Source organism: Artemia franciscana, chromosome 13 (assembly GCF_032884065.1).
Source record: "Artemia franciscana chromosome 13, ASM3288406v1, whole genome shotgun sequence".
NCBI lineage: Eukaryota > Metazoa > Arthropoda > Branchiopoda > Anostraca > Artemiidae > Artemia > Artemia franciscana.
In genome coordinates this window covers 1,110,912-1,137,014 of record NC_088875.1, presented here as the reverse complement: position 1 = coordinate 1,137,014, position 26,103 = coordinate 1,110,912, and the positions used below count along the sequence as shown (strand labels likewise).

The 26,103-nt window shown below is 36.3% G+C and overlaps 1 protein-coding gene across 1 annotated transcript; it reads right to left on the bottom strand.

Annotated features, from left to right (window-relative positions):
• Window positions 1-732: 732 nt before the first annotated feature.
• On the bottom strand, window positions 733-23,296 carry LOC136034362 (uncharacterized). Its single transcript, XM_065715500.1, has 4 exons — window positions 23,159-23,296; window positions 18,020-18,152; window positions 12,275-12,542; window positions 733-1,669 (listed from the first exon to the last, which is right to left on the bottom strand). The coding sequence occupies exons 2-4, from the start codon at window positions 18,150-18,152 to the stop codon at window positions 847-849; spliced, it is 1,224 nt and encodes a 407-aa protein (XP_065571572.1). The 5' UTR covers window positions 23,159-23,296; the 3' UTR covers window positions 733-846.
• Between the last annotated feature and the right edge of the window lie 2,807 nt (window positions 23,297-26,103).

Below are 26,103 nucleotides of genomic sequence, written 5' to 3'. Positions count from 1 at the left end.
GATGGGTTTTGTCTTTTTGACTACGGAATCAAATGGGGAGGAAAAACTCTCCTGGACTTTGATTATGCTGATGATTTAAGCATCCTAGAGGAAAGTTTGAGCAGAATGAATGAACTTTTAAAGGTTTTGCGAGTTCAAGGAGCAAGAATAGGCTTGAAAATAAATGTTAAGAAGACTAAGTCACTAAGGCTAGGAATAAATGAAGACGAAAAGGTGACGCTGGGTAATGAAAAGATTGATCAGGTGGACAGCTCCACTTACCTGGGTAGTATTATTAGTAAAGAGGATGGGAGCAGTGAATATATGAATTGCTTAGGGATAATTTTTGGCACTGGTTTGACTGACCCTATGGCACCGAATATGCTGTACCGAAAGTGTGGTTCGATCCCGATTTCTAGGGCTATATTGAAAGAAAAGCTAAGGTAGGTTGGTAGACCTCCTTTTTAAACAGTTTCCCGTTTGGAAACCTTGAACTTACTGGGGTGGAGCAGGAGCGTGAGTCGCTGTGTGAACTCAAGACGGACTTCACAGTTGAAGGACAGGCATCATTACCACATAATAGGTTGAACTAAGATCCTCCGTTTTCAATAAAGTGTCTCATCACCACCGTTCTGTATGATCACTGAGAGGGGAAGGGTCATATGGAAGGAATAAGGATATGGAGCTGAAATTGAATTAGAACAGGAATAATTTATAAAAACGCTTTAGCTATCCCATGTGTCTAAAGTAAAGTTCCCCTTCTTATCCTTTTATTTTCTTCTGCACAAGCAATTAAGTGTTTGAACTATGACAATTGTAACCATATAATTTTACGCTTTATTTAAAGTACAACTTCAAGCACCATAGTTAGCAGACAATTGACCTAGCCTGGCACATCATCTCCAAAAGTTTGACATCTATCCCTTGATACTGTATCATATTTATAACTATTGGTTTTCCAGGTCGTATTTTAATCCCCTTGCCATCATTTTGGTGAGTCGGAGATGATATAGGAGCTCTCTTGTTAATTTGAGGAGCTGGTTGGGTACTCCTACTAAGTTGAGGAGATGATTGAATGGAATAGCTACTCCTAGGCAGCACAGGATATGCATGATATTGTGAATTGTATGGCAATGGAACATATTTTGGTATGTAGTACCACCATGGAGACAGGGAGTAACCGAATCTGTTTGGTGATAAATTCCCTTGGACGTTGTGAAACGATAGAACATCGTAGCTCTGATAATTAGGCCGAGCTTTTTCCATCTCCCTACCTTGTGTGTTATAATAAGATTTTCTTGTAAATTTCTCATTTTCTCTTGATGTTTCCCTTTTTACTCTCCCTCTTCCTTCCCCTTCTCCAGTACTATTAGATGATTTTGGCCAAAATGGCATTTGGAGCTGTTGCTGCACTTGTGGCAATAAATATGGTATTCTCTCAATGTCTTTCTGCTTGAGGTATAGTTCACCCTTTCGATTACCATAAAGTAATGACTGTAAAATAGGGTCGAGAACCACAGGTTTCTTCCGGGGTGGTGCAGACGGTAGCACTGCTGGGGCTGCAAAAGGAGCTAATTGTCCAGTATAGGGGTTTGGGTAAACCGACAGCCATTGTGGAAAGACTTTATTTTCAATAGGTTTCAAGGGAACTTCTCCTTTTGTAGTTGCTCGTTGTTTTTTGGGTGGAACTCTGAAATAAATAAAAAATGTTACACTGCATGCATGATGATTAAGTATCTGTTAAAAAACTAAATTATAGGGCAATGCTACAAAGATGTTAAAGCTATATAATTGGGGCCAAATTAGCTGATATTTCTTGACTTTGATCTCATATTTTCCGATTCTTTGGAATTTTAGACACAATTACTATTTTGTTATTTCCATCACTGAAAAACTTTAGTACTAGAAAAAACAAGATGGATCCTTCAGCACATAGTAATAGATAAATATCCGGCTTTGGCTCATGTGATATAAAGGTGACAAGTTTTGGCTAAAGGTGGGAAAATGTTTCAAGCAAAAATGGCGAATTCCGGCTAGTATTTCTAGCTGAAAGGGAACTCTTCCTAAAAAAATAAAAATGGAACACTTCTAAGTTGGATCCTAAAGCACACTAAATAAAAAAACAAGTTTTTCTAACTGAAAGTAAGGAGCGACATTAAAACTTAAAACGAACAGAAATTACCCCGTATATGAAAGGTGCTGCTCCTTCTTCAACGCCCTGCTCTTTACGCTAAAGTTTGACTCTTTCTCTCAACTCTACTTTTTGAAAACAGTAAAAACTTTAGCGTAAAGAGCAGGGTGTTGAAGAAGGAGGGGGCCTATTCGTATGATTCGTCGACTTTGGGAAAAAATGAGCGTGGGAGGGGGCCTAGGTGCCCTCCAATTTTTTTGGTAACTTAAAAAGGGCACTAGAACTTTTCAAGTCTGTTAGAATGAGCCATCTTTCGACATTCTAGGACCACTTGGTCGATACGATGACCCCTGGGGAAAAGAAAAAAAACAAATAAACACGCACCCGTGATCTGTCTTCTGGCAAAAAATATGAAATTCCACATTTTTGTAGATAGGAGCTTGAAATTTTTGCTATAGGGTTCTCTGATACGCTGAATGCGATGGTGTGATTTTCGTCAAGATTCTGTGACTTTTAGGGGGTGTTTCCCCCTATTTTCCAAAATAAGGCAAATTTTCTCAGGATCGTAACTTTTGATGACAAAGACTAAATTTGATGAACTTATATATTTAAAATCAGCATTAAAAGCCGATTCTTTTGATGTATCTTCTAGCATCAAAATTCCGTTTTTTAGAGTTTCGTTTGCTATTGAGCCGGGTCGCTCCTTACTACAGTTCGTTACCACGAACTGTTTGATAGTAGTATATAGATAATGGGATTTGGCTCATGTGACTGAAATGTGGCAAGTTTCTGCTAAAGGTGGGACATTTTTCCAAGCTAAAATGGCGAGTTCCGGCTGGTATTTCTAGTTAAAAGCGAACTCTTCCTAAAAAAAAATTGGAACACTTCTAAGTTGGTTCCTAAAGCACATAGTAGTATGTAGATAACCGGATTTGGCTCATGTGACATAAAAATGACACGTTTTGGCTAAAGGTGGGAAATTTTTTCAAGCAAAAATGGTGAATTCCGGCTGGTATTTCTAGTTAAAAGGGAACTCTTCCTAAAAAAAATGGAACGCTTCTAAGATGGATCCTAAAGCACATAGTAGTATACAGATAACCGGATTTGGCTCATATGACTGAAAGGTGGCAAGTTTAGGCTGAAGACAACAATTTTTTTATGGACAAAATGGCAACTTTTGGCTGCTATTTCTGGTTGGAAGGGAAATTCGCTCAAAAAAAGGGGAATATTTCTTGAAAAAAACGTTATACATTAAATATACGTTAAAAACGTTATATTAAATATATATTAAATGCATATGTCCATTTAAAAAATAAAACCATTGCATTCTTTCGATTGCGTTCAAAAGTTCGATTTTAAATGACACGCTTTTTATTTATTTTCAGCAACATTTTAGCAGTCAGAAAAATTCGTTTTTTCAGCACTGATCCAAATCTGAAGCAGAAAAGAACCGAACATTTGCCAGCATCAAGAAACTGTTTTGACTGAATGATGTTAAATCAGGTTGCCGAAGAGAAATTCGATACTTCAAAAACTGAGCTCTTGCCTAAGGAATTCTGACTTGTACTGCTAAACACCCATGAACAGAACAGCTATTTAAAATATAATTCTAATATACTCTTTTAGATTAATACATTCAGCTGAGAAACCTTTAAACAATAAGCTTTATATACATTAAAATAAAATTTAAGCACTGGAAAAATCCATATTTTAACTTTGATCTCAGACGGAGAAGAACCAGTTATTTGCCAACAGGAGGATTTTTTATTTCAATGGACAACGTGTAACTGATATCGAAAGGAAATTCAATTCTTGTCAAAATTGACTATTAGTGATTTCTTGTTTGAAGAATTCTGCCTCATACTGCTCTTTTTCCACATGAGCGGATTCATCTTCGCTTCCGTAACCTTCCTCATTGGGGTTGCTTTAATCTTCGTCGGGGCTGTACTCCTGTGCTGCCAAATGTGGTAATCCTTTGAAAACTGCCAATAGGATTTCAACTAAATGAGGTATTAGGAATATAGTGCATGCCAAATTATGAAATTGTGTTTTAGTGTTATTAATTCAGTTTTATGACTCAGTTTTATGGTCTCTGGAAATCCTTTTCGAATGATTTGGTGATCCGACCGTCTCTCTGGTGATCAAGTTTGGTGGGAACAAATTTGGACAATCTTTAGTTTTATAACTGTTAGTTGTATTGACCGGTATAAACCCCTTACAAATGGGTTGGGCACCCGCCCACCTTTTCTGGTACCGGCCGGGTTACCGGCAAAACTACAAGTTGGAAAGAACCAAAGCTTGTAAGAACCAAATAAGCTGTATGAAAATAGGATATAGCGATTGATAGGGCGTCCTGAGTTTAAAAGGCTGAGATAAATATAATATAACCTTGAAAAAAATAAATATTTATAATCTTGACAAAAATTTTGCATAGCAGCTTTTTGATTACTGCATTCAGGAACCGCCCATTCCCTCGGAGACCAAAAATGCACATAATTGGGGAACTGTTGTAATATGATAATCTTCAGGCAAAACAACTATTTTAAACTTTATATTTCTCTGTAATATTTATCATGAGATCCTCGGTCCTGCCCATGGTGGATTTGGTGGTGATTCCTTGTGATGTCAACTGAATCGGGATTATAAGCAATGGGAATCCAATTCCAGTAATTAAGCCCCTTGTTACTTCGTGTACAAATCTACACGTGAACGTCTGAAGCTAAAAGCAGAGAAATGTTTGATTGTTTTAAAAGGGATGGGGACCGGGAATATGAAAAATCTGAGTTTTTAGGCAGAAACCTTAGAAAAAATAAGTAGTGACTAAATTGAATCACTCTTAAACTGAGTCAGCTCCCCTTTATCTCCCCTGTTGTTCTCCTCCTTTGCAAGGAGAAATGGATGATTTTGACTGGACTTGTTTTTTCATATTAGATGTGATGATCCAGAGGGGCGTGATAAACGAGGTCTTAGGTTCGACCCCTTCATCGGAAATTCTACAAAAAGAAAAATTGCATCGTCAGTCCCCAACTGAAAGGCCAGTGAAACAGTTTTTCGAAAAACACATTATAAAATAAAAAAATGTTCCTATTGTGTATTTTTACTCCCCGAACGTATTTCACAGAGGCAATAAAAGAGATTGACCTTGGTTGAATGAAAATGACTCACTGCCCTAATTTTAGCTCAAAGACCCAATTACAGTGTCAGCTTCAGTATTTCAAAAGACATTGAGTGACACTTTTTGTCAATGGGGTATTAATAACACACCCTATAAGACGGCATAAGCTCAAATGATTGGTCTAATTTTTTTTTGTTTCTTGTTTGGTTTCCATGACAAATTAGAGTTTCTATTTTTCTAAAAGTTCTCTGTATCTCCATTTCTAAAATTTTTAAACAACTAAAATTTATAGCTTTTGGTGTAAAAATCTTGTTCCCCTGATCTTCAAGCCCAGGTAAAAATCTTTCTTGCATTAAAATTGCTTGATAACAACAACCGTCAGTATCAACGCCGTCCGTTCGTCAACAATTTTTGGAAAACCCATAATATACTTTTCGGTTTTTCGCTTTGACATAAAATTTATAATTTCTAACATACCACCTTTTAAATCTGTTGACCAATGTAAGATATTGTCATTTTACCCAACAATAAATTTCACTGATATTTTACATAACTAGCAAGCCAAAGTCTTAATTATACGACAAAAAACGACAAAAGCCTTACAAATGTTCCTTTCACTAACAACGAGAAAAACAATGTGAATAAAATACAAACTTGAAATACTAAAATAGAAATTAATTTCAAATCATTTTTTCCAAAAAAGAAGTTTTTCAAAAAAAGTAGAGTAAGATTAAGCCAAAGGCGAGTAGAAACTAAGTCAAATAACAATTTAACTTAAAATGAATTGAATTCACTGTCAATGGATAGCTTAGAAACAAGACGGGCAAAAATTGCAGTGAATAATCAAGCGAAATCTAAAATGAACAGAATTAACCACATACAGAAGTAGGACTAAAGCCTCCTAAGCGTCATCTGAGCATCACTGAAAAAGAGTACATTTCAAACATTTTCTTTTTTGTAAAGGTAATAAATCAAAAACTGCTGAGAATCCCAGGAACGAATGTCATTACTGGATATATTAGCAGCATATTTTCATTAGTTTTTTTTCAGTAATCTTGGTTATTATGGTGATTTTCTTTCCATTTTGTTGCCTAATATTTTGAAAAACAAAAACAACGCTACTCAAATTGTTTTTGGTAGTACGCAAATGACACTCTGGTCTTTAGAAGGCTTAGGGGTCGTTAGTTCTACTTTTGCCTGGGGCAATTCCTGTTTGTTTTAGATTTTATTTGATTATTCATTCCGATTTATATTCTTTTCCTAGTTATGTTGTTCTTATGTTCGACTCATTTGCTCATTAAATAAAAAAAGTGTTTTCCAATTAAAAGTAAGGAGCAGCGTTAAAACAAAACGAACAGATATTATTCCGTAAATTATTCAGGAGTCGTTCTTTAAGAATTGGGACAAAAGGCCAAGCTTTAGCGTGACGAGGGGGTGTTCAGGAGGGAACAGTCCCCTTTATACAAGATACAGTTTGTATTTGTTTTAAGTTTTAAAATTGCTCTTCACTTTCAAGGGAAAAAAGTAGTTTTTTTTTTTATTTAGGTTCTGATCGTTTTTGAGTTAATGCCAGGAAATCTAACTCCCTATCCATGGAAAATATCCCTCCTCCCCACAAAAAATTTCTCCATGGGAAGTTCATCTCGCGTGAAATCCCCCTTCGAAGCTACCCCCGGACAATTATATCCTCACTGCAAATAACACCTCCCTCCCTAAAAAATTTCTTTTTGACGATTTCAACTGAAAAATCTTTGGAATACTTTCACTTGAAAAAAGATCTGTTTTTGTTTTATTTCGGGTTATTTGTCATGCCAGAAATCCTCCCCCCCCCCCAAGGAACAGTTTCTTCCACGGAAAAGTTCCCATGGAGAATTTCTCCTGGTGGTAATTCTCTCACGGAGGATTTTTGCCGTAGAATACCTCCACCCCTCCACAGCGTAATCTCCAATAGAATTCCAACCCTGCAAAAATGTCCCTAGGAAATTTCTCCCAGAACGTCTCCATGTGTAAAATTTGGTCAACAAAGAGTAAGTAAGGAAAATAAAGTGAATTTCGTGCATGAATTCTAGGATATTTCCCCCATGTAAAGTTTCTCCTGGAGAGCTCACCCTCCAGAAACTCTCCCCAACAATAAATTTCCCCTATAGACAATTCCCCTGAAAAAAATCCTCCCTCCCCTTAAAAATGTCTGTATACTTTTCAATAACGAATAGGTTACTATAGATAGATAAGTGTATTTCAAAAGCCTAAGGGCCATATACACACAAAAATATAAATAAATAACAAACAAGCAAGAAAATTAAACAACAGTACATATTACAAGCACGCACAGAAACAGAATACAGCGCGAAAATACCTAATCTAACGACAAAATAAGTTAATCATATAAACTTTTCTTCTTACTAAGGATTAACGGACTTTTCCCCTTTATTAATAATATTTTCACTCTTAACAACCTATTCTAAAAATATTGCCAAGGACCCCCACGCTTAATTGGTCGTCCCATAAATCTTCCGCTTTCCCGATTGAAAGAGAGAGAAAAAAAGAAGAGAAAAAGAAATTCTTGTGTTTTGTATCGTATATCGGGAAAGAGAGAACACTTCCAATCTTGATGGGAAAAAGTTGACTCTCAACTAGGATTCAACGGAGGATTTTTAGTGTAATTCTATTCCGGGAACGTGGCGAGAAGAAAGAATTTGCTTATGGATATGGAAGCAATGGGTGAATTTAATAACCTCCAGTCCTTTCCCCTGGGGCTGTGGGGATCATGTCATCCCCACAGGCACAGTTATTGGACCTTTCAACTATGCTAAACAAAATGGCTGTCTCAAAATATGATCGGACGACTTTGAGGAAAAAAAGGGTGTGAGAGAGGGCGTAATTGCCCTCCAATCCTTTTGATTACTTAAAAAGGGCACGGAAACTTTTAATATCCATTCAAATGAGCCCTCTCCTGGTCATCTAGGACTATTGGCTCAATATCATCACTTCTGGAACGAGTAAAAAGAAGAAAGAAAATAAAGACGCATCTATGGTCTTTCTTCTAGCAAAAATACAAAATTTTACATTTTTCCAGAAGGTAGTTTGAAACCTCTGTAGCAGAGCTCTGTAACGCGTTGATTTGATGGCGCAATTTTCAATTATACTCCTCGACTTTGGGGGGATGTTTCCCCCTATTTTCGTAGACCTGGCAAATTTTGTCAGGCTCGTAGCTTTTGAAGGGCAGCATTAAACTTAATGAATCTTATTTATTTAGAATCATCATAAAAATTTAATTCTTTTGATGTGTCTTTGGTTATCAAAATTATGTTCTTCAACATTTCGGTTACTAATGGGCCGATTAGTAACCGATATGTACTAATTCAATTCATAGTTATTTATGTTCATTTTCATGTTCAATCATTGTTTGACTCGGATTATTGTCTTTGGTTTAATACAGCTCTTTACTTTTCTTTTGAAAAAACTTCTTTTTTTTAAATAGATGTTTTTCAATTCATTAACATTATAATAGAGATGGTGTTTCACTAAAGCGTGTTTTGTTTTCAGTAGTGATGATGACACTATGGCCTTCGTGGGACTTAGGGGGTGTTAACCCTAATCCTACTTGCGGTTACATATGTTCGTTTTAAGTTCAATTTGAATATTAATTGTAAGTTCTGTCTGTTTCTGGTCTGTTTTTTTCTAATTATTGTTTAGTTTGAACGATTATATGACTTTTATTTCTGTTTGTCTTCGGTTTAAAATAACTCTTTACTTTTTTTCAAAAATTTCTTTTTGGAACAAGTTTTTTTTATTAAAAAATTAGTCTCGGTAAATCTTAAGCTGACTGTTAGCTCTTGGTTAAAGGCTTTCAGTTATCATCATTAAATTACTGCTTTTCATTAATGCTATTAACAGTAGGCCCTTACCAAAGATGACAGGGACTTCGGTTCCACCGACTACCAAGGAAATACTAGCAGTACTAACACTGACCACTCACTACAAAACTAAGCCACCTGACGCCAAAACAGCTACGCACACTCCTTCTCCATACCAGTCTATTCAAAGCCTCCCTCTTTAGACCCTCTCAAGAAGTGTCCCGTCAAAGCATTCGAATTCGTCCGTCAAAAAGTCGATAGGATAGTTGTTTTCTAATGTTGTAACATTGTAGTTGCAATTTCCATATTCTTTAAATCATTGACGTTATTCAGGTCTCAGGAAAAGCAATGGTTCCAAAGCTAGTGCAGGACGGGGACCAATATATCTTTTCAACTCTACATGAAGCGTTAAAGCCGACTTAGAACCGAACAGCCAGAAGTCTCCTGGGAACTCCAGTTCAATGGAGGCTTTGTTCAACCATAGGTCCATCTTGGTCACACAATAGTTTTCCACACTTGGCGATGTTTTTCTATCAATAAAAGTCAAAATCATACACAGACAATCTCAAGCCTATTACCTGCAACTCATTATATATTCATGCCAACAAATATTATGCTACTATGGGGAGGCAACCCATTATTACTAACTTATCTAGGACTAGGTGTTTCAACCCAAAAAGCCCACCAAAACAAATCAAACCCAGAAGAATAATCTATCCGCCAGAACCCTCTGCAAATGCTGTGTCGTTTGCTTACTTACTTAGACTTAGATGCTCCTACGCCTGGGGGCGGATAGGGCAGCAACGGTTGACCTCCAACATGACCGATCTTGTACCAAAGACCAAAGTTCGTTCAGAGTAGTTTGGAGACTCGTCGCCTCTTTCTCCAGGGAACGACCAAGTGTGCTGCGTTGTCTTCAACTCCTTCGAATGCTAGGTGGGGTCCAACACCATACATTGTGTAGGAATGCGTCCTTTGCTCATGCGGGTCATATGCCCCCAGTACTTCCATTTTCTCATTCAGATCTTCTCGGTCATCAGTCGTTGTTCGGTATCAGCCCTTAATTGGGCGTTCATTACTCTATCAGTCCAATGTACTCCAAGAATTCTACACAGGCAATTATTCTCGAAGCGAAGTAGTCTTTTATCAGAATTCTTTAAAAGGCTTCAAGACTCGCATCCATAAAAGTACAGAGACGACATTACTCCTAAACAATCGCAATTTCAACTTCTGAGAGTGTTTTCTACATATCTATCCAGATATTCTTCAGCTGAGAAAATGCTCCACCTGCATACGACATGCGTAGCATGACTTCTCTATCACAATTCCCATCTTGGGTCATTCTACTACCGAGGTACTTAGTTCTCTGACCTCTTCTATATCAGTAGCTTTGTATTGAATGCCAGTAAGGGTCGTCAAAACTCCGTTTGACAACTTTTCGTTTTATCAACATTAATCATCAGACCCATAGGAGCAGCTTTTGCTGCTTGTTCATTCAGATTACTTTGATGGTTCTCTTGGCAATGAGCTGCGAAAACTATATCGTCAGCGAAAGTGCAGTCGTGTATTTGACGTTTGGGGCTTAGTTGTATACTTGCTCTAAAGTGGCAAAAAGTGGCTTGCTCTAAAGCTTGAAGCACAAAATCTTCAAGTATTACGAATAATATTGGAGATAGTAAACATCCTTGACATACAACGGACTCGGCATGGCTTTAATCATATTCACAATTTAAAGAGGCATTAAAGAGGCAGCTAAGAGAGTTTTCCACGTTGCGTCTCGATGCACAGGAGTCAAATGCTTTCAAGAAGTCTATAAACCCTAAAATAATCTGCACTTACCACTCGTTTGATTCCTTCAGTAGAATACGGTAAGCTAACTATCAGATCGAAGCAAGAACGATTTGTGCGGAAACCATGTTGCTCATCCCTTAAAATTAAGTCCACTTGAGTCTGAATTCTACTAAGTGCAATCTTACATAGAACTTCACTTTCGACAGTCTGGAGTTTGATACCTCCCCAGTCATCACTTGATGTCTTTCGATCTTTCTTGAGGAGTTTCACGATAACACCTTTAGTCGAGTAAGGAGGGTCAGCCCTGTCGTCCCACAATTTATTAAGTAGCTTAAATAGTGGGCCAGCAAGAGCTCTTTTCCCATATTTCAACAGCTCAGGAGGGACTCCATCACACCAAGCTGCTTTCTCATTTTCTAGCGACTTCAGGGCTATTACAACTTCCTCAAAGAGGATGGGACCCAAATAGATATCCAAGTTAAATAGGGGTAATACCTCCCCAGTCATCACTGAACGTCACGGACCAACAGTGGCTCATGGAGTTTCGGCTGGTTCAGATCATCTGAGAAATATTCACTCAATCAGTTCTGGACATCTACCCGATTGGTAAGCAGCTGCCCACTTTTATCCTCTATTAAAGAGCAAGGGTTTGTTTGCGCACCGGAAAGTTTCTTAGAAAGCATATAAGCGGTTTTACTATCACCCCGACTGTATATACTTTCTGCCTCAGTTGCAATGTTCTCGACATATGTCCTCTTTCCATTCCTGGCAGATGTTTTCACTTGCTTATGGGCATATTTTTACTCTTTATTTTAACTATCTCCGTATTACCTATAGCTAGGCTGACTAGATGAATGACTAGGTGAGTATTTATCAACATGAGCTTTCAGATTTGTTCTTTCCTGAATCATCTGCCAAGTTTCTTCACTGATCCACTCTTCCTCCTTTCATTTTTTATATTCAAGAACTTCCACTGCTGCATCTTTTAGGCACTCCGATAGTGATTTCCAAAGACCATCTGAACTTGCTGCATCGGAGTCATCAAGGCTCCAGGCTACGAACCTATTTTCTAGCGTAAGATTATATTTTGACGAATAATCTTATCCCTGAACTTGGGGTGCCATCCTCAAGGTCAGCCTACAGCGCTGTTACCAGTCACAGTTCTGGCTATGGAAACTCGTGAAGGGTCTGCCCTAATGCCACTATGACGCCACGCAAGCAGGGATTTCTCTGTCGAGGAAATCCTACAATTAATATGATTTTTTTCGTATTTTGGAATAATGTTAGAATAGCATGATTGTTTTGCGATCCAAACGAATTTAGTTACCTTTTCTAAATCCTCCCCCTTCTTTCCTTGAAATTAATTCCTAATTCCTTAATTAAAGTTCCTTTTGTACTTACATATTGGCATTGATCGGTTTTTTATGTACTTCCTGTACAACTTGTTTGCTGGCAATTCCCTCTGTGCGGGCTGGTTTTAAAGTTGCCCTTTTGAATGTGGTAGTTTCTGGATAAACAGTTGTTTGCTCTGGAGTATTCAGCTCAGTTGTTGGTATCATTTCACTGACTTCGATATCCAGGGGCCGCATAAAAGTTTGTAGGTCAAATGTTTTTCCAGAAGCGATAGAAGAGCAGCAGACGCTCCCTGTAGCACACCTATACTTTTTCCCTGCAAATTAGAAAGTTGTTGGATTAGAAGTTGGGATAATAGGTGAAAAAGGAAGTTTAAAGAAAGCAATTTTTTTAGTCTATAGCCATAGTCCGTTCGACTGTAATGGGTACAGAATATCTAAAGACGCACTTCAAATCGTTAGTACATAAGTTTTGATATTTAGTATGAAGGTGGGGATCATTTCCAGGGTCTAATTTCTTTTTTGATTTGAAAAGAACGCCAAAAGTAAATAATTCTACTTGAGAAGACAGGCTAGTTTTTTATGTCTCTCGTAAAACAGTAACTGACTTTCTGTTTCAAAGTTGTGCTTTGGACTTAAAGCCAAATTAAGGGAGCACGAGCAGATTTTTTTCATTTTGATTATAACCAAGTTTTTCTCAACCCCAAACATCCCCAGTGACCAAATTATTTCTCTTTTATTTCCTCTCATGGTCAATTCTGCTTTATTCCCAAATATAATATTAACGTACGGATGTGCCACCTAAGGAATGGTCACTAAACCTTTTTCTCTTTCTAAAGGAAATAAAAAGACATATTAAAAGAAAAATCATTGACACTTTGACTAGTGGTCATCTGTTTCTATTTGTCGTGTTTTCCTTTTTAGTTAAATTCATGTTCAAGTTATGTTCCGTTATACACACCCAGATGACAGTTCAAAAGGGAATTAAATCTCCTAGGTCTCTAATAAGCATGAACAAAAAGCCTCATGGGAGGATAAATAAGAAAGTTTTTGTGACCCTCCCAAATTTGAAAAAAAAAGTTGTATATCATAAAATCTTCTGAAAACGGCCTTTTTAATATTTGATAGAATAATTTGAAATCGAATTTTACCGCTCTCAGAATTTTTAAGGGATGTCTAACGCCAACACGAAGCACATGTTGAACTGATCAATTCGATCAGTTCTGATCAAATTCGTTCAAATCTGATCAGAACTGATCAGAATTTCATTCAGAACTGATCAAATTGATGGCTTGATTTTGTAGTTTCTTTTCTTTTTATCTAAACTGTGTATATAAATCAAGAATCATATGTGGTTATTAAAGCAAACAGATTAAATTTAACATTCCAAAATAACTCAACTACGGTCTTCGATCCTTCAAATAGGATTGGAATCTATGATAAAAAAAAAAAACATTATTACTTATCTGTTATACTGCCAACACTCAAGTGAAGTTAGGTTAATCCTAATGAAAAATACCAAAACAGGACGAAAATGTAATACTTTAGAAACAAATTCAGTGTATATATTTACACACTAGGTGGGTAGGGGTAACCTAATCTAAACCCTACCCTTCCCCACCCTCTAATGTACAAATATATAGCCCAAGTCATATAATTCCAATGTATTCTGTCACCTGCCACTTGTTTTCACTGAGCATAAGCTAATTGTTTCTTAATGCAGACAGATAAAACCGACTTGTTCTCGAGTTTTACACAGCGTAAACTTGAGTGTTGGCGGTATAATACATAAGTGCCAAAGTATTTTTGGAAAACTTATATTGAAAAAGATCAGCCTCAATATAATTGAGGTATAATTCGTATAATTTTCCATCGAAGAACAAGCTACGACTTTTTCCAGAAAAAAAAGACAACAAATTTGTTTCATTATTGGATTTAAATCCATTGGAAGATGAGTACTTCAAAGTCACTAATTTTTCAATAAAAGCAAAAGGAGATATTAATCGAAATTCTAAGTGACACGATTTTAAAACCCCAGTTTAAAACAATAGTCTTAATTTTTATACGCATTAACAACGCATTTTGGCTAATTTCTATTAGCCCAAATTTAGCCCATTCTATAAGTACTCGAGCATTTTCTGTCGTTTGCCGGTGCACGTAGTGGAATAAACTTTCCTTTTGTGCGTTTCCATAAGAAAAGAATGCCGAAATAAGATAAATACTGCCTCAAATTTAAGATTGAACTTAGTTTCATCGGAGTTTCAAAAAACAAAAAAGGGGGGGGGGTCACGAAGCAAGAATAAGGATGACACTGAAAACAGATAAATGTCAAATAAAACATCAGTAATAATTTATTTTATTTCTGTATTGTTTAGTTTTCTTTGTGGTTGCATATAATTTTAGAAGATTTGAATGTAAATACACTTTCTTCGTTTAAAATACAAGTATGAGCCTTTAACACCCATTTATATCCATGATAAAGAATATAAAAACAATGGAAGGAGAGAGGATAAAACTGAATACCAGACTTGAAAATGGGCAGAGTCAAACAGTTGGTGGCAGCGAACTGTACGTAAGGAGCTATGCGGCTCAATAGTAACTAAAACCTAAGGAACAGAGCCTTCGCAACATTGGACATATAAAAAGAATCAAATTTTTATGCTTATTCAGAATATATAAAATTCATCAAGTTTAATGATACCCATCACGAGCCTGAGAAAATCTGCCCAATTTTTGAAAAAGGAAGGGAACGCCCCCCAAAAAATAAGTTATCTTAATAAAAAACAAACCGTCAGATTTAGCATATCATATAACCTTACTGTAGAGGTCTCAAGCTCCTATATACAAAAACGTTGAATTTTTGCCAGAAGCAAGATTACAGATACGTGTTTATTTATTTTTTTTCTTAGGGATGATCGTATCGAATCATTTATCCTAGAATATCGGGAGGGGGTTCATTTGGTCAGAAATCAAAAGCTCTAGTGCCCTTTTTAGGTGACCAAAAATATTTGAGGGTAGCCCCCCTCCCACGCCTACTTTCCCCAAAGTCTTTCATTCAAAATTTTGAGATAGCCATTTTGCTGAGCGTAGTCAAAAGATTTAATCACTACATCGTTGAGGATGACTTGACCACCTTAGACCCTGGGGCAAGGGGTAAAAGCTATTTACTTTGCTTATTTTTACACATAGTATTGGCTAGTGGGAAGTTTACAGATACTTTTCAGGGTGGGGCTGTTATTTTTTGGAGGGGGAGTTGGGTTACGTGAGAAGATCTTTCTGCGGAGGAATGTTTGGTAGGAGACGAATTTTCCATGAAATGGGAGCTTGATTTCCCGGCATTGTTTAAAAAACTATAATAAATTAAATCAAAACAAAAAAAAACAAGTTTTTCTACTGAAAGTAAGGAACATTAAAACTTCAAACGAACAGAAAATATTTCGAATATGAGTGGTGTTGCTCCCTCGATGCCTCAGTCTTTACGCTAAAGTTTTATTAGAACTTTAAAAAAAAAATTATTATTCTTATTAAACGGCCCTTGTGTTTCATGAGTCATTCTTAAATATTTGGAACAAAATGTCAAACTTCAGCATAAAAAGCAAGGTATTGAGGAGGGAGCGACCCCCTCTCTCATATTCGTAATAATTTCTGTTAATTTTCATTTTTAATGTTGCTCCTTACTTTCAGTTAATAAATCTTTATTTTCTAATTTAGTACCGGAAAAAGATTGGGAACGGCTGATCTAAAATGACAATTTATTGTAATGCTTCCCAAAATTAGGCAGTAAATGCAGGTTTAGTCTCGAGAATTAAAAAATTGCAATGATCTTATGAGGGTCATTGCTAAAAATACTTTATCTTTTATTTTGAATTAAAAGCAATTTACCTTCTACGAGAGGTTTATTTTTTTCTTGTTTTTATTTGTCTATATTAATGAACGGTTTTTTCAAGTTTTTTCAATAGTTTTTTATGATTTTCCGCAGCCCAGATCGTGGATGATGAAGTTTTTTTTTAACCTCCAGGAATCCAGGTTTCTAACGATTCAAGAATATTAAAGTTAAGTTGAAAATAACTTTATTGGGGTTTTAAACCAAAATTCAAATCTTGGTTTTATGCACCGGATGAGGTGCGAGGATTTTTTTAAAACCTTCAAGAATCTAGAGTTTCTAACGATTGGAGAATATTAAAGTTAAGTTTGAAGATAGCTTTAGTGGGGCTGTAAATGGGGATTCAAATCTTGGTTTTATGCACCCGATGAGGTGCGACGATTTTTTTTAAACCTTCAGGAATCCAGAGTTTTTAGCGATTGGAGAATATTAAAGTTAAGTTTGTAGATTGCTTTAGTGGGTTTCTAAATGGGAATTCAAATTTTGGTTTTATGAACCTGATGAGGTGCGAGGTTTTTTTTTTTTTTAACCTCCAGGAATCCAGAGTTTTTAGCGATTGGAGAATATCAAAGTTAAGTTTATGGATTGCTATAGTGGGTTTCTAAATGTGAATTCAAATCTTGGTTTTATGAACCTGATGAGGTGCGAGGTTTTTTTTAACCTCCAGGAATCCAGAGTTTTTAGCGATTGGAGAATATTAAAGTTAAATTTATAAATTCCTTTAGTGGGTTTCTGAATGGGAATTCAAATTTTGGTTTTATGAACTTGATGAGGTGCGAAGTTTTTTTTTTAACCTCCAGGAATCCAGAGTTTCTAACGATTGGAAAATATTCAAGTTAAGTTAGAGAATAGCTTTAGTGGGTCTCTAAGTTTGGATTCAAATCTTAGTTTTATGCACCCAATGAGATGTAAGGATTTTTTTTTTTAAACCTTCAGGAATCCAGAGTTTCTAACGATTGGAGAAATACAAATTAAGTTTGAAGATATCTTTAATGGGGTTCTAAATGGGGATTCAAATCTCCGTTTTATGCACCCGATGAGGTGCGAGGTTTTCTTTTAAACCTCCAGGAATCCAGAGTTTCAAACGATTGGAAAATATTAACGTTAACTTTGAAGATACCTTTAATGGGGTTCTAAATGGGATTTCAAATCTTGGTTTTATGCACCCAATGAGGTACGAGGATCTTTTTTAAACCACCAGGGATCCAGAGTTTCTAACGATTGGAAAATATTATAGTTAATTTTGAAGATAGCTTTAGTGGGGTTCTAAATGGGAATTCAAATCTTAGTTTTATGCGTCTAATGAGGTGCGAGGACTTTTTTACCCTCCAGGAATCCAGAGTTTCTAGCGATTGGAAAATATTAAAGTTAAGTTTGAAGACAGCTTTAGTAGGGTCCTAAATGGGGATTCAAATCTTGGTTTTATGCACCCGATGAGGTGCGAGGGTCATTACATGTTTTTTATGATATATATGATGTATATGCTTCAAATATTAACAAAGGGTTAAACATTTTTACTTGAAGTACCAAGGCTCATTCTCAAGTGTTTTCTTCACTCTTCAAATTCTGAGCCTTTCATAATTTTGAATAACTGATCTTTCTGAAACTTGGCTAACTCAACATATTTCTGAAATGCTAAATATATTTAGATCGCTACGGTGGCCTGTTGTTCGTTCTGGCATAGCTGTTAAAGAGTGTGGTGTTTCATAAACATGCTAACTTTGACAATAGGTTTAGGCATTTGCGTTCTATTAAACGTTTATTTCATCTTAAACCTGACATACCAGTGAAACTCTAAGGAAGTTGAAAAGAAAAATAAGAAAAAATATGTTTATATGCTGTTTACGGTATAAATTTTTGCCAGACAAATTTCAAAAAAATACCTGATCCGCTGAAAGGGTCATTTCTCACCTATATCATTGCATCTCATAACTGGTGTGCATTCAAGATCGCCAGGGCACTTAGTTGTAAAAGATGAATCAGTAATGGTTACTGAAGTTGTAATCAAAATCCACAAAATAAACTTGAGTATCCATATCAGCATCTGAAAAATAAGGTTATTACCACCTCAGTAGATTTAAGTCACCAGGTGAAGAACTGGATATTTTTGATGACCCTAATAGAACAGAAGCCTAATAGAACACTACTGTCAGGGGTAATTTTCCAATAGATTTCAAATTGATTTAGTAAGATTAATGATACACTCATCTTCAACAGTTTATCAAAGGTAAACTCTAAACGGTACAGTGCCCGTTCGGACAATACTCATATCTTGAGTACCAAAAAGTCCAAAACAATGATACCGTGACTTTTTGCCAACATTGTATCAGTTATACCATTTTTAAATAGTTTTGAATCTTGATCCAGGGACCCTACTGTCGATTCATATAGGGTCCTATAGGATTTATCAAAGGATACATTTTAGAGAGAAATTTCATTTACTTTACATACAAGAGAGGAAAGTCTAAACATCTCAAATTCGTGTGCAGAACTTGTCCATGATCCTATGGCCCTGGTACTTTTTATAAAAGTCAAATCAAGTTTTGAAGAAATTTTACTATCGATAAATGAACAGTCGGTGTAGATGCTTGAACCAGTGGCAATATTTTGTCGATTGGTGATTGTGTGAGGAACGAGCAGTTTGATATTATTTCCTGAGGCTCTTCATTTTCCAATTGCCAAAGCAACAGAACTCATAACCTGTTGTTTTCTTAGATGAGTATTGCCGAGGTGAGATTAAGATTTGTATTGGATGATGCATCAAGTGTTTTTATCAAGATGAAATTGGACGGGGCGAGCTGTAACTGAATGTCGATTTTAACATTGGGAGGCATCCATTGAGGTATATTAAATATTTCACGATTTAGTTTACCAATTCAGTGATACTCCTTGCTCATCACTGAAGTGAGTTCACCGACAGCATCAACATTCAGTCTATAACCATAGCCCATCGCCAGATCTCTCAATTTCTTATAGGAGTTTGAAGTCATCAACGGAAATTGTATGTAGGTTAAATAGTTTGATAGATTGTTGCTGGTGCTCACTAATGGAATGGTTTTACGGTAATATGTTGTTTCCGGAAAATGCTAAGACTCTCCTTAGAAGTTTTTAGCTGGGTACAAGGGACTAGCAACTCCAAATAGTCGTGTAAATGATGCGAGTACTGACCGCTTAAAGTAATGGAAGTATTGGCCACTTAAAGTAATAGGATAGGGCTGGGCTTAAAAGAAGAGAAGGGATACCTCTGTTGTCAAAATATTGTATCTGTAATAACATGGGAACATTTCAATGGACTGACTTGAAACCTTGAGTCATCAAAGTAGCATACCTGCAATTCTTATGAATGGGGGATGAAAGGGAGAGCTAAGCAATTTTATCTCTTATCCGCCAAAGCTTATTTGCACTGGAACCAATGGAACTTATGAACCAATAAGAACCAATGTAACTGGAACCAATAGTCCCAATAGAACTTATAGTTCATGCCCGGTTCATTATCTAAATCAATAAAAATACATTATGTAAGTTATCAAAATCGTGTATATGCAATTTCTTGGGATATCGAGTAGAAATTTTCAGGGAGTGTTGACGGCTAGGAGGCAACTAGATGTTGAGCTAGGACTTGGGAGGAGTCAGTATAACAACTTTGAGGATTAGAATTGAAATTTATAGCTTGGGCAGCTGGGGGGAGAATCAGCTAAGAGTGTTGCGTCTCTGACCAGCCTTATATTTTTACTTTAGTCCCCAGTGGGAATTAGGACTTATTCACGTTTTAGTACCGAGGTGAAACACTTCAGCAAATAATCTTTACAAAATATTCCTAGCATTAACCAAATATAAAAGCATTTCAATTAAAAAAAAGAAACAAAAACTAATCTTTTGCATTTTTTTTCTTTTTTTTTTGGTTTCCTACCAATATCTTTTGAAATAGGCTATCCAAGTAGGCTATACTAATTTTTCTCCAGACTTGCGGTTTTTTTCTTTATTTTCCACCAACTGACACAATTTTGCTAATTATTAGCTAACTTTTTTTTTATCAGGTTACGTCCCATCGAAACTCATGGGACGTTTTCGGGCCGCTCTTTTCAGAATTTCATAGACCAGTGCTCGATAAATTTCTCTGTCAGGCACAGTTCTGGATAGTTGGACAATATTCTGCCAATCAAAGCTATCAATCCGCCTCTTTCGAGGTCATCCCCGTGATCGATACCCTTCAGCTATCCCTTCGAGTGAGATCTTGCATAAGCGAACATGGCTCGTTCCAGCTTTGTTAAAGATTGTATCTGGTGATTTTAATCTTCTTCTAAATCTTTCATTTATGACACTGCTTGTGTATCTAACCTTCACTAATTTGAATAAGCATCTCATTTCGAAGGGGAGAAGGAAGTGCTCATTTTTGGCTTTTACTATCCTGATTCTTACCTATAAGCTACAGAGCAACGAATCTGGTCAGCCAATTAAAATGGCAGATTTTCATTTGTTCATATGGTGGCTGGATTTTCTTAGATTAAACATTTTTCTGAAAATAGAGCTGGTAAAGGGCAGGTAGCATTTAATGCACGTAGTATGGCAATTATCAGCCTTCAAGAGACTGATAATTATCAGCCTGATAATTAACATGATAATTAACATGATAATTATCAAGAGACAATTATCAGCCTTCCTGCCGACAGTCCGAAGTTTTGTTAGTTAATGCAAAAAAATTGCTAGCAAACGTCGTTAGCTAACAATTGAAGGACTAAGAAAACCTTTGGTTTCTTTATGAATTGAAGATTCCCCTTGCATAATTATTTATCCTAAGCATTATGTCCCATCACAGCTGAACTTTCTTTCTCAATCCGGGCCTCTTGTTTTTTCCATCAAATTCTGTCAAATTTCATCGAATCTTTAATCTAGTAAAATTGACTTTAACTAAATTTAACCAAATAATCTAGCATAGGGACGTAAATAACAAAACCAATGAGAGAGGCGCAACAAGGCATATGTCAATTACTAGCATTGCAGTGGTGTCAATGGGGGGGGGGGTGCTGTCCTCTAAAGCGTTCGTTACACCAAAGATAACTTCCAAAGTGGCCGAATTGCTCAAATAATAATTCCTTTGAGCTGATTTATAGCGTTTTCCTAGCAGATACACTACAACACTTTTAGGTACTACCCTTTCCTGAACTTCAAAAAGAAAATTTTGCTCCATTCGATCAAAAAAATAACATTTACAGTTTCTGATGATGTAAGCATAATAAAAACTGGATATCTCTATCTCCGGCACAAAAAAACGAGAAGTTAAAGGGTTTTCTAAGTTTTCTGAGAAAGTAAGCTTTTAGTTCTCTATTATTTATTCACATTTCTTACCCAAGTCCTACAAATTATGGCAAGAGGGCCAATCAATTCTAAATAGCTTTGTCAAACAAACTGAAAAATTTTATAAAGGGCGTGGCAGGGTGATTCTTTAATGTATCGAATCACCTGAAAGGTTGTTTTTCAAAGGTCTTCAACCATTTCTTGAAAGCTAAGAAGGCACAATCCTTTGGTCTATCCCGAATGGTACACCTACATTAATGGCCAAATACATTTGTTCTCGTAGCAACAGTTTTACAATAGGATGCGAATATCAAGGGGGTCTACTCTGAGGACTGTGCCAGAGGTATCCTTTCCTATTTTATGAATTTTTGAAAGTAATCCTGACTGAAGATTTTTCCTGAGAAAATAAAACAATAATAAAGTACGTATACCCAATCAATTTCTCATCCAACACGACCCAAATATAACCCTCCATAAAATACTTTTCACCCCCGTCCCTTCCTAATAGGGCCAGACACCAGATATAGTCCTGATCTATGTATAAAACTACACAAGGAAGCACTGTAATACAAACAAAATTTATTATCAATATGCAGGAAATTTTATCATATTTCATAGTAATCATATTTAATCATATTTCCGAGTTCCTTCCATTTTAATATATTTTTTCAAAATTATGTATATAGCCTAGGGCAATACCTGGCTCCGTTAGAGGGGGGGGGGGGAATTCCACAGTAAGGGAGATTAGGTTTAGAAATAGTGTAGAATAGAAAATCAAATGGCTCCCCTTTTTTTTATTACAGTTTTTCGTTCTCAGGAGGAATTGTCATGTAGGATTATCGCTTTGAAAATATTTGATGGACTTATTTTTTAATATGGGGGAAAAAAATACCCATTTTTCCAGAGGAAGTGGTTTTCTGCAATTTTTCCCCATCTATGAGATTTTTTTACTTCCCCCACCCTACTTAGTGATTAACTTTAAATGGTATCTTTATGAAGTCATGTCTACCAAAATTTGTAGGTTTGCTTCTTTCATTACTTAGCTAGGTAGAACGTGAACACACCCCTTGATACGTGTTTTGATGCAATTTCCAAATATACTAAATGCTTCCATCGTAAATTTTATTTTGAGCCCTTAAAGTGACACGGCATTTCTCATCAGAAGATGGTTGCTTAAAAATTCTATCAACTGCTTTGATCCAATCACAAATACTTACCCATATAAATAATAAAATTGCATTGCTTAGCCTAACCCCTCCCCCTCCGACCCCTCCTCACCTGATGGATAATTATAGATAAAATATTTATACTATTTCTTGGAAAAGGGTGAGTCTTTCCTTCCTGCCGGTGGATTATCGTTCGCCTTAAAATAATTATTAAGAAAAGACCCGCAGTATTGAAAAATATAGCGTAAAAATAGAGAGGACTATATAATTATTCATCTGGGGGGGGGGGTAGTAAAGTGGAGCACCACACTCTTAGAAATGAGATAAGTAGGCAAGTGTTTATGATTATTTTTAGGTATTTTCCAGAATTTCTGGTAACCGTTTTCTAACAAGGATCAAGATGCAACTTTAAGGATCTTTTTAAGGGCGAAAAATAAAGTTTGCAAAGGAAGCAATTAATATTTTTGGCAAGGGCATAAAAAGACACACCCAGTGGTATGTTCACCGCCTATCTTGCTAAGTAACAGAAAAAAAAACTCCTAATTTAACCCAAGATTTTGAACAAAGTCAAGAAATTTCATTTATTTACCTTCCGTTACAAATATTTATATTTATCCTTAATTGTGCTACACATAAGATATTCTCACTTCTTAGTCAACGCTAACGATGAAACGAGTTCAAATACTGAAATGAAAATAAGCACTTTTATTGTTATACAGCTTACGCGTCACGGATGCTATCAGATAATATCAATTATTCAGTTCTAGTTACAGCAATCCATGACAAAGGCTAAACTAGACTAATTTCATTGTTTTGCGTTCATTAATATATTGGTACATAAAAAAAGGGAACAATCTTCGGAAAATCACATACATCATGAGGTTTTTAGGAAGGGGAAAAGGTCTGCAACACATACAAGCCTCAATATAGGTGTCCCATAATAGCTTATAAGCTGAGCGTTCAGTTAGACTCAAAAACAAAGGGTGCTGAAAGGGTTCATTTTATTTGTGAGTGTTACCCTTTCAATACCCCTTTTCAATATGAGGATTTATCCCCTCCGATATCCGGCCCCTATTCACTGAAAGATAAACTTATCACCAGCTGCTCAGATAAACAGTTATCAAACCATTCATCATGGGTAAATTATAGAAGTTAAAACTAGCGCCAGTATCGATAATCACCGCCATCTAGCGTGTGGCAATTTTTACCTTTTTTGGCCGACCCTAAACGGTGCATACATATTTCAGGTACTTCAGAATATAGGAGCAGACAAGAAAAGCCGTTTAACGTCATCAGCGTACCAACCAGCCAGAAGTAAACTAGCCTCTATAACCTGGCTACATTTTTCCTAGCTAACCTAGATAGGCCTACTTTGCACTGACTGGGTTTGGACTTAAAGTTAGTCTTAAAAACAAAGAAATAATAATTACTTACCGATTATAGAAAATATGTACTTTAATCCTATAACATCAAACCACTAGCCACGTGGTTCGCTCTAGAGTAAAGAATTAATAACGGTCCATAATAATAAAAAGTTTAAATATTAGGTAAAAAGACTATATTATGACATAAAATTGTTAATTGTAGCTGATTCAGGAATGATAACTAATTCAACAGGTCTTAATAGTAAAATGTTATTTTGAAAACAAATTTACAGGGATTTTGTAAAAGAGCCTGAAACCCCTCGAAGATGGTGTCATATCAAAACAAAAAGTACACCATTTGAACCACCGTTGCCAAAAACCTCGCACGGGATACTTGCAATCCCACATCGTTAACAACAAGAAAATCAATTTTTTGTCAGTTGCCATCAGTGACAGTTTTGTCACTGCCTTCATTGACAGTTGACAGTTTGCCATCATTTACAGTTTTGTCAATTGTCATCAGTGCTTTGGGTAGCACTGATGAGCAGGATTGCCACAACGGTCAGCTCCTAAAGAGCAACAATTGCCCAAATTTGGGTGCTACACAGCGATTATCGGTGCTATAGTCAAAGAATTGACTAAAATAGCTCTAAAATAGCATTATTGTGTTATTTTAGCAACCCTAAGCACGTGCTAAACATAATGAAATAGTGCTCAAGTAGCACTTCCGTACTGCCATCTTGAATCCAGCTGATGAGCCCTTTTATTTTCTACTTCCTTCTTTTGTTTTTACTGCTAACAGGGCATGGGAACATCTTAAAGAGCTGTTTAAGCGATCATTTAAAATCTAGTTTTTATAGCTAATCACTGTTTATAAATTCAACTTGATAACTGCATCACAGATGGTAATGCGAAACCCCAAGTCGGCACTTTCTGGTATGGAAAGACTTGGAAAAATGAAAAGAGTACTGTCATAATTTGTATGGTTGAAAACCTTTAGCCTGAGGTTTACAATCCCCCCCCTTCTTTATGTTCCCTCTCCCAGACTCCCCTGATATTTTTCATGAATTGACTTTTGACTAATAGAACTAGCAGGCTACTTCACCCTTATAGAGCTGCTTTAGGTCTCGTTTAAAAGCTAATCCTCATATCTATCCTCATAAAAAAATCCTATGGCAGAAATTAAAAAAGAAATCTATTCACCTGAAAGTAGAGAGCGGTATAACACTTAAAATGAACAAAATTTATTCAGTATACGAGGTAGGTCATCACCTCCTCGACACCTCAGTCGTTACGCTAAGCCTTTTTAGTGCTTTCAAAAAGCTTGTTATTCCATTTCAACGGTCCTTGGGTTTCAGCAGTCCTTGTTATTTAGGACAAAATTTGGCTGTATAGTCAAGATTTTCGATGAATAGTAATCCTGTTGAATATGTTCTTAACAGTATTTTTACTATAGAATTTCAGGTGGATGGAGAGTGTTCATATGGATTGGAATTCTGCGTGACTTTCGATCTTCCTCGCGGCCAAGGCCATCGCAAACAATAGGGTTCTCTGATGCGTAAATACATTGGATACAGATGTTTAAATAGCCTACACTGAAACATTGTATATAAATAGGAACAGGGAAATATTATCATTTAAAATAGCTGAAAACAAAGCTCCATGTAGGATTTGTCAACCTACCCCCACCACCCACAGAAATTTCCTGGTGATGGGCAAATTTTGCCCTAATCTATCTCTTTGTCGGTAGACCTGTAAATGTAATAGTTTCTGCTATATAGGAAACAATTTCAAAATAGAGGGAGCACTATTACCCCTCCTATTATCAATAATAAAGGTAGAGACGAGAAATATTGCCAAGAATCAAGAGTGACTAGATATCAATTTCTACCTCCCTCCCCCCCCTCTTCCCTAGAACTCATTCTAAATTTATCTGTAGGGTAAATGAAAGTTAGGATGCTTTGGCATTAAAATTCACTCTTTGAGGCATCCCCCCACCACCCACAATATGATACATAACCCCTACTTCATAATAGTCGGTACGCACACACATTATTGCACATAATTTTTTTAAATATGAAAGAAATTAGTTTAGTTAAGTGAAGTTTTAAAATAAATGCCACGAAACTTTTTTCTGTAATAAGAAGGGAGGCAACGCCCATCAGCACCC